Source organism: Zeus faber, assembly GCF_960531495.2.
Source record: "Zeus faber genome assembly, chromosome: 1".
NCBI lineage: Eukaryota > Metazoa > Chordata > Actinopteri > Zeiformes > Zeidae > Zeus > Zeus faber.
In genome coordinates this window covers 39,917,293-39,926,878 of record NC_137193.1, presented here as the reverse complement: position 1 = coordinate 39,926,878, position 9,586 = coordinate 39,917,293, and the positions used below count along the sequence as shown (strand labels likewise).

At 40.2% G+C, this 9,586-nt stretch overlaps 1 protein-coding gene across 3 annotated transcripts in view; it reads left to right on the top strand.

Annotated features, from left to right (window-relative positions):
- LOC307236376 (discoidin domain-containing receptor 2-like) overlaps positions 1 to 7,776 on the top strand; it is a 45,335-nt gene extending 37,559 nt beyond the window's left edge. For all 3 annotated transcript variants that reach the window (XM_080008774.1, XM_080008775.1, XM_080008773.1), the window contains exons 14-17: positions 1 to 76; positions 1,536 to 1,770; positions 3,467 to 3,616; positions 4,231 to 7,776. The exon at positions 1 to 76 is cut by the window's left edge and continues 122 nt beyond it. In XM_080008774.1, coding sequence (XP_079864900.1) covers positions 1 to 76; positions 1,536 to 1,770; positions 3,467 to 3,616; positions 4,231 to 4,371 — 602 coding nt within the window. In that variant the 3' untranslated portion in view covers positions 4,372 to 7,776. The remainder of the gene's footprint in view (positions 77 to 1,535; positions 1,771 to 3,466; positions 3,617 to 4,230) is intronic.
- Positions 7,777 to 9,586: the final 1,810 nt, after the last annotated feature.

Genomic DNA, 9,586 nt, shown 5'->3' with positions numbered 1-9,586 from the left:
GAGACCTCAACCAGTTCCTGTCCCGTCACGAGCCAGAGGGCCCGCTGGCCTCGCTCAGCATCGCTCCCACTGTCAGGTGAGAGAGTCAGGGAGTGAGGGGGTGAGTGGGAAGGTGAGAGAGTGAGTGAGTGAGTGAGTGAGTGAGTTACTAGGTGGGTGAACGAGTCAGGGACGCTCTCAGGATTCTCTTTAAAGGTACGAAGCCAGACGAGAAGGTTGCATCTCACAATCTGGAGAAATATTACCTGCATATAATTAACAAATTACGGAGACACAAAATTTTATGTGATTACCCTCAACTGCAGATTAATGCTCTCGATGTTGGATGCATCCCAATTTTTCACCCAGAATTCTCACATAACTCTCTACCGGAAATGGTTGTTGCAATTCATTTAAAAGTGAAGAAATACTTTGGCGAGTTACAGAAGATGTGAGCTTTAACAGGACTAAAACAGGCATTGTATTAGCGTTGATCGATGTATGGAAAGTAATTTGCAATGGAATTTTTACTTTAAAAATCACTGCCACGTCAAGATCACTGACACCTCCACAATTGATACAAATGTCCCTAATACCAGGGCCGTTTCTAGTCCTTTGCAAAATGTTGTTTGGGTGCCTCTATTTTGTGGAAGTATGGTGGGGGGCTTCCAAACCCTCTAAGGTGATCCAGGGGCATGCATTTAACATTTAAATGCATCAATCTGGTGCACTCTAAGAGGAAAAGAGGCTAGATCTGTGTTAAACTCTTAACATATTTTTTTTCCTCTCAAATTCAAACATCTCAAGTTGACCGTAGCAATTTAAACCTACAGAAAATGATAAAAAATGGGAAACGCTGGGGCTTATCTACATCAAGAAAGTTCTGAAAACGTACAGGTTTTATCAAATATGCATTATAACATCTCCCAAATGGGCGTAAATGAGACAGATGCTGCATTTTCCAAGTTCGGAGGAGATGGAAAACATGTCATGACAGAGGCCCCTCTCCTGTGTGTGTGTGGGGATTGGGGTTTTACCTGTTGCTCACTGATTGCTCTAACCAGCAACAAGCGTACAGCCCCTCTGATCCCAGGCCCAATTACTTAGACCCATGACAGGTGTGGCTGCTTAAATCCAGCAACCACCCCCACACCACATGTTGATTTTAAATGTTTGGAGCAAATTTGTTAAGGAATCAAAATTAAGGAAAATATTGCAACTGATAAATGCTAAACATATGAAAAATACCCCCCACCCCAAAAGAAACAATCAATAAAACTAATTAGGACACTGCACAGAATTAAAAGGGCGCTTGGCTACCGAGAGAAGTCATTTTAATAAAAATCTAAATCTAAAAAAAGGCTAAAATGGCAACTTGGGGGCCCCGTGGTGGATTCGGTGGCCCTATGCGACCCCATAGTCCACATACGTATAGCAAGAAATGGCCCTGCCTAATACGTTTAAAAAACATTATGGTTCAAAACATGTATGATATAAATTCAAGTGCATTGGTGTTTCAGAGTCTGTGTCACCATCCCGCCTCCCTTACTCTGCAGCTACAGCAACCTGTGCTACATGGCCACTCAGATCGCGTCAGGGATGAAGTACCTCTCATATCTGAACTTTGTCCATCGAGATCTGGCGACGAGGAACTGCCTGGTGGGCAAGAACTTCACCATAAAGATCGCCGACTTCGGCATGAGCAGAAACCTGTACAGCGGGGACTACTACCGCATCCAGGGCAGGGCGGTGCTGCCCATACGCTGGATGTCCTGGGAGAGCATTCTGCTGGTAAGCCCCTCTAACACTAGTATACTATAAAATAGTACTCACAGTGTTATATTATTAACTAGAACAGGGGTTCTCAAACTTCTCTCGTGACCCGTCATTCCTTTATTACGTACAAGGTTTGTACGTAACTAACGTATATTCAGCTAAGTACATACAAAGCTCCATGGAGTTGGCAACTCATGTGATTACATTTTTTAATAAAATCATTGCCATCCACGCTGCGTTTGTGCTAATTTGTGCCGCTATGGTTTTTGATTAATTTAACATTATATTTCATGAGCTGTTATGTGACTTTCCACCCCATCATCGGTCATATCGCTTGAAAATAGTCTTGTTTGTTTGTGCTATGTTTGTGTTTAGGGTGACCAAACGTCCCAATTTGTGCGGACAGTCCCACATTTTGACTTATCCCATGTCCTGCAATTCTGACCAATTGTCCCGCAACCAGATGGAATGTCTCGCATTTTGACCAAGGGAAGCTTGTAAATTGAAATATATATATTTCTATCATACTGACATTTATTTCCATGCGTGCTGCGCAGAGAGTCAGCGCAGCAGCAGCTTTTCTATCAGCAAGTGTCTCTTCTCCTGTGCTGTCGGGGACAGGAGTGGGAGAGTGAGTTGCTATGGTTACAAGGACGCACACACTGGTTTGTGCTGGCTCTTTGTCCGTCTCTCTTATGGAAAATGTAGCCTACTGGAGTTATTCATTGTGCATCTACTGAATAATTTGCAGTAACTGAGAGAAGTATTTCAGAAAAAAAAAAAATATTTTTGAAAAACTATTAGGTTTTGTTTTTTTTAACACATTTCCCTTTTTTTCAGAAAATAATCGGGCAACCCCCAGAAAACACTTCCTGACCCCGCGGGGGTCGGGACCCATACATTGAGAACCCCTAATATAGAAGGCCGAACAGCACAAATCAAATCTGGAGAACCATAACTCTCACTGCTGCCACTGACTGCATGACACTGGACATAATATTTTGTCATATCACGCAAAATAACTCAACCCCGGACATTCAATCGTACGAAACCTGTCCACAATTTTTTTCACAAACAGACAGGCACAACCAAAAGCCACCCTAGTGGAAATGATTACTTTTCAATGCTAAGGAGATAAAAGAGAAAAACAAGTCAAAAAAGTCTTATTCTCCCATTTAGATCTGGTATTTTAGTTTTGTGCTGTTCTAGTCTCTATGAAGCAAGCTAGATTTGCTCTTCCCACAATCCCACAGATAATTCATGGCAATTCTAAAACATAAACTCATAAATTGGACTCATATTTACCATAATAATTTGGTCTTAGCAAAAATATAGAAATGCATTTATGTACCTTTCCAAACTTTCCAGCCCAGTGAATGTATATATACTGATTATTGATGGTGCATATTAATGGTCCTATTGCCAGAGCAGAACCTGACTGGCTCATAACAGGAAGCAGATTTGGAGCAAAGTGGAATTCTGCTTTTTATGCAGATTTTTATCAGCAATAAACATATCCTAGAATGCAGTTGTGCATCTCTAAAATATCACCTCAAGAACAGAATTGAGACTCAACCTTGAGTCAAAGGTTTCCCAGAGAGACAAGGCCGTCTCTACTCCATTTATAGGTCAGTTGTCTCTACTTGTATAAACAAAATTATATGTGTTTCATATTAATAATTTAATTTCTCGTGGTGTGTTTCCCCCCCAGGGTAAGTTCACCACCGCCAGTGATGTGTGGGCCTTCGGGGTGACGCTATGGGAGACGCTGACCTTCTGCAAAGAGCAGCCATACTCCCAGCTCACTGACGAGCAGGTGATCGAAAACACAGGAGAGTTCTTCAGGGACCAGAAAAGACAAGTGAGTGTCTGTCTGTCTGTCACATTTTTGACAGCTTTTCTTTTTGGGAAAATTAGACAGAAATCATAAACAAAAACAAATTCACGGATTGTGTCATTTTCAACAAAATAGAAAATCTCAATCAATTTTTAAATGTTACCCTTTTGCCACCCTTGTGATCCAGTTCTGGACAATATATCAAGTTGGTCAATTGAAGCAATATAATGGGAGAAAATGTTTTTTGGGGGGAAAAAATAACAAAAAAATTTATTAGATTAGTTTGATTAAACTTTATTGTTATTGAACACAGTACAAGTACCAGTACAACAACATATAGTTTAGCAGCATCTAACCAGATAAAAACAGCAGCATATAGTGCATGGTGTAACAGATAGTACTAGGTATTGTTGGATGGTTGTGCAAAGTATGGATGTTCTGGTTTTCCCCTCATGCCCTCTAAATGATGGAGCCAAGTGCTGCTGATTTTTATGATCTAATCAGTTGGCAGTCAGTACGAAGTCAAATCATGACTCACGTGCATCCTTTATGTATTAGAGTATGCATTAGGCGTCTACATCTTTTAGGCTTCAGATTTACACCCTGAACAAACTCCATCCCTCCGTCCTGCTCCGCAGATCTACCTGCCGCAGCCGCTGCTGTGTCCGGACTCGCTGTACAGGATCATGCTGAGCTGCTGGAGGAGGAACAGCAAGGAGCGGCCGTCCTTCCAGGATATCCACCGAGCCCTCCTCGAGAGCCAGTGTCTAGGACAGTGATACCCCCCCCCCCCCCCCTCCATCTCTCATATCAACCCATGCATGAAGTAGATTACACAACAATCCAGGTTTAAATGATCTGCCTCCAGTCTAAACCGGCTTCAGGCTGCCACTTGGGTAACACTGTCAAATGGAACGACACACTCCAAACGAAGATGGATGACCAGAGACACTCGAGCCCATGAGCCCCGAGGGGTTTGGCATGCTCTGATTGGTTGAGGTGTTTATCATCATACAGGTAGACATGTAAGAAGCACATACACTCACACATATTTCAACAAAAGCGTCCGTTCCCACTGCCTGAGGCGAAAACAATACATTAATAAGCAAGATTTTAAATATGTCATAAGTGTAGTTTAAAGAATCCTATGGAACCGCCTTTTATAAATTGTTCCCTCAAAATAGCAATCAATACCCCAAATTGCTAATCATTGCCAATAGATTTAGTCATCTGGGCCCACAAATGATTTAATTAATTCCTTGGAGTGTATGATCCATGCCTAACCTGTGGCCTTATGATTCATTTTCCTAGTTAATGTTTCTTTTAATTCTTTCAATCCCCACCTTTAATGGCAGCACGTAGTACTTAGGAAAGGTTTAATGTTTGTGACGTGTTTATACATTGACGGTAAATGTAGTGAGGACTTTGCCGTCCATCTTTTTTCAAGCAATATTTAGAGGGAATTACGTTAAGCTGACGTCCTCAATCACCCAAACTGTTAATGGCTTCTGCATGCACGCTCCGTTCCCCTGCAGGGAACAGTTTTTAGAGAGGGAGGAAATGGAAATTGAAAGTCATTCTATGAAATGCATTGCACCTGGCTTGTGAGACCAATAAAATGATGGTTCTTCTTAAAAAAAAAAAAACCCTCAAAGTTTAAATGAGGAGACTAATTGTCAATTTGAGGCCAGAAAAATCGTTATTTGAGAGTAACTGGTATTGATTTGAGGGTGTGGACCAAAAATGAGCTGATTACTGATTTGAGGGCAGAATTTAGTAATTCAAGGGTAATGGATAAGTAGGGTTATTGGGTGGTTAGAGTGATTAGAGGGAAGGATCAATAACCCTTTTCTCCTCTGATCATCGTGGGGCGCCATAGAAACCAAAGTGAAATGTAGCAATTTAATATTTGGCACTTTTAAAAAAAAAAAAAAAATGTTATCTCCTTTTATAATGACTTTTTTTTTTTTTATCATGAAATGTTTTTATTAAAGGGCTTTAAGTATTGATAATGTTATGCAATAATGATGGATGAAGGAGTTTTTTGTGGGGTTTTTTTTCTGTTGGAGGACTGCTTGAATGTAGAGGAACTGTAGGAGCAGCAAACCGTCACTGTTTAACGTCACACTCTTCCATGTCATTCATCTCCGTCTCCAAAGACAAACTCTGAGCAGTTTGATCCACTGGTGCATTTTACTTCCCACTGCAGTGTTCTCACAGCGCTATTGGACCATCAGTGTATTTGACTGTGTATTTTTCGGTACATATTTCTAAATATAAAATCTCAATATTTTGTATGTATATTTATATGTCCATATTTGTTTTGTTTTGTCTGGTTTATGACTTTTGTTCATGTGTAGATGGACGTCCTTGGAAAACGCCACATTAAACTGAATTGCAATAGTCAAATACTCAATATTGAGTATGTTAAAAGCTGTATTATTAGTGTAATGTAGGAACGAGGACTGGAAAAAGATTCGGGAAAAGTTGATAGATACCAGACGGTCAACTATGTGTTATTAAGCTGCAGCGATATCTGGCTCTCAAGACGAACAGGTGCCACACCCTAGTTTCGGTAACTAAGCAGGAGGAAAGCATGGCTGTAATAGATTGAGATTGAAAGTCCTCTTGTCTGCCACTAGAGGGAAGGTTTTCGCTAAGGCAAATCTGCCGACACTGCATTTAACTAACCAAGCAAATGACTATAGAAGCGCCGAAACTATCCATAACTCTCACTATAACGTCAAATAAGCAAAAATCTGGATTATCAAAACTCCAGATCGTGTGAATGTAAGTGTTTGTACAAAGCGCATCATTGGAAAGATGGTGATCTGAGGGACGTGGAGATATCACAGAAATGTTTGTCTCAGTTTCACAGAAAACAAATTAAGGATAAATGAAATATGGTATGTAGATGAGATGGATACCTACAGCGGAATGGACTGGAATAAGAAAACTGTTCCAGATAATGACTCATCAACTGAAATATCAACTCATCATTGATCATCAGTTCATGATGGAATTTGTCATATTTTGGTGTATTTTAGTGTGGATGTTGTGGATGTCCCTGAGTCCCGGAGTCTCTGATTCCCCTGAGAGAGACCAGGAGCTCCGGTCTAACTGCTCTAACTGGTCCTTCCCAATGACCTTTGACCCCTTGAGATTTCCACACACACATCGAGTTGTATTCTCAAATGCGATGGTTTCTGCCATTTTGGAATTACCTTACATTTATATTACATTTACATTACAGTTACATTACATTAAATCATTTAGCAGACGCTTTTGTCCGAAGCGACTTTTATTTTTAGTGGAGTACATTTGCCGTTTGTAGTTGAACCAACTAGGACATCAAACTCTTTGTCGGCAAAGCAAAGTAACGTTGGTTAACACATTTTTTTGTCTTTAATTTTCCTTTCCTTTGTCATTTTTTGAAAATGTCTGTACATTTAAGTTTAAAATAATAATACATCTGGAAGATAAACACTTCAAAAAGGATGCATGCAATATTTTGTTCCAACAAAGGTTTACCGTTTAAAGGCATTTAATTTGAAGGTCCTCTCGGTGTATGAAAACTTTATGACCCAACATAAAGAGAATAGTTTGATTGTATAGTTGTAAAAATGTTATTTGACCCCTGAAATTAATTATCTCTTTAGTTTTAATAGATTTTATACTCACCTTTGTTTTTCAATAAAAATGTTGCATATAAAGCGGAAGCAAATAGTGTGTGGTCAATGTTTGTACGCTGTGTTAAACAGAATAAATATAGAAATTACAACCTTTTTAACCATGTCACTGCTGAGGCTGGGCTGTTTCCTGTCTATATACCATACAGTACAACCATAAGACAAAATGAAAACTACTCCTCCATCTTGGCTTCAGTCCCAGATTTTCTTAATTTACTGGAACTAGTTTTAGAATATATCCGTTTCCTCTCACACCAGTGTTGCCATGGTTTCCGTTCCCCAGGGAAATGGAGGGAAAACAGACAAAATAAGGAGCATTGTGATATGGAGCTATTAGAGGCACCGTTCAACTTATCAATACCCCGAACATGTACAATTCCAGCCTTTCTGCAAAACATTGGAGGGCATGTGAAACTGTATTACAACTAAGATCTAATTTTTATGTTTTTATTTTCATTCATCATAAAGATGCATGGTGTATTACTTTACCCTCTCAGTCCTCAATAGCTCAGCTTTTTAAAAGGCTGGAAGGTGCATTTCCCATTGTCACAGGAGCTAGGCTGGCTGATCCAATCTGCAGCCATGCATTGAGCCAACACGGTTAGCACGCAGCCTGTCATATCTGTACTGGACACACAAGATGAAAATGGTATCCGCCTTTATGTCTGAATCTGAGTGAGAGTGATTAAAAGCACATTTGCCTTCAATGAGAGTAGAGTCTTAATCTGTTATTGCAAAGTCCTAATAATCTGTCATCAGTATGCAAATTAGATTTTGTTTTAGCGAGTCATTATCCTCATATTTGTCAGATGAAATTGTTACTATTGTAATAAAATATGCCATATATATGGCATATATTTGTCTTTTCCATTCAGTGTTTGTTCGAATACCGGTGTGTATACTTTGGTGTATACAGTGGACAACTGACTGCAGCTCCGATCGGCCTGCAGGACCACGTGTCGGGTCCAAACCACCCTGCCAACCTCTGACCCCGGAGGTCCCCAGGGTGACTCTGCTTCAGCTCAGCCCACGAGGTTAAACTCAGGTGGGAGGGAGGGAGAAAAAAATCAAGTTTTATATGACATAACATCATCATTTCACAGTGTTGAAGAGGAGAACCTGTGTCCAAATATAGCTTAACAGGAGAACAGCTTATGTAAGTTAATCCAGTCGATGGAGGAGTAGGAAGGGTTTCTAGATAGATGGACGGACGGACTCACACACAGTCAGACAGACAGACAGACAGACAGACAGACAGGCAGACAGACAGACAGACAGACAGATAGATATCTTTATTAATCACAGGGAAATTTCAGTCACAGCAGCTCACATAAAAAATAGGCAACAATAATAATAGAGCAATGGAATAAAAATATAAAAAAGAAAATGGCAATATCTTATGTAATTTAATTAGAAAGGAAGGAGTCTTTGTATGTATGTCCTTCGATTATCTCGACAACCGTTCTTCGGATCTACTTCACACTTAGCGGGTGTATTGCTGGAGACTCAAGGACATGCAGTGTCGAATTTGGTGCAATTTGGACCCACGGCACGTGTAATTTTAATTAACTTTAACAGAGCCCACAGGCAGCGGGCCTTCAGGGCTCTGCAACTGAGTCACAAAAAGTGTCTTTCCACGGTGTACGACTTTGACCGCCAGTTTCATCTTCCTAATGATATTATGCGGCTTAGCCAAATGAGGATAAGAGGTGGAGTATGTGGACAGAAGGGCCTCGGGACCATCGGAGATCTGATCCGTCTGGGACGACCAATTATACGGGTGAAGCTGCACATCAAACTTTAACAAGAAAAAACAGGAAACTTTCAATGTGCACCACTGTTTGTATTAGGGTTAGACTAAATGAATTAGACATAGAGTTGTCATTCATTCTGAGGATGTAAAGTGATATTGGCCCACCAACCTTTGGAGAGAGAAAGAGACAGAGAGACAGAGAGAGACACAGTCCTCTGGGCTCTTTCACCCTTCAAGCAGTGGAGACACCAGATCCATCCATTGCTCAGAAACTCATTAAATATTTAACATGGAGACTTCTGTGACTGTCCCGTCCTGAAGGGCAGCGCTGACACTTCACTCTGAAAAGAAACTCTGCAGCATTCTGCTCACCTGCTCAGAGAAATAAATAGATGTACATAAATAAATAAAGTGTACAACGTTAAACATTAAAAGACAATGAGAAAATGATAAAACATAGCATGTGCATCAAGCAAAATGTTAAAAATAAATGTAATGAATAAATTTAAAACATTTGGAAAATTACGCTCCTTTTTCTGTCTACGACAAATT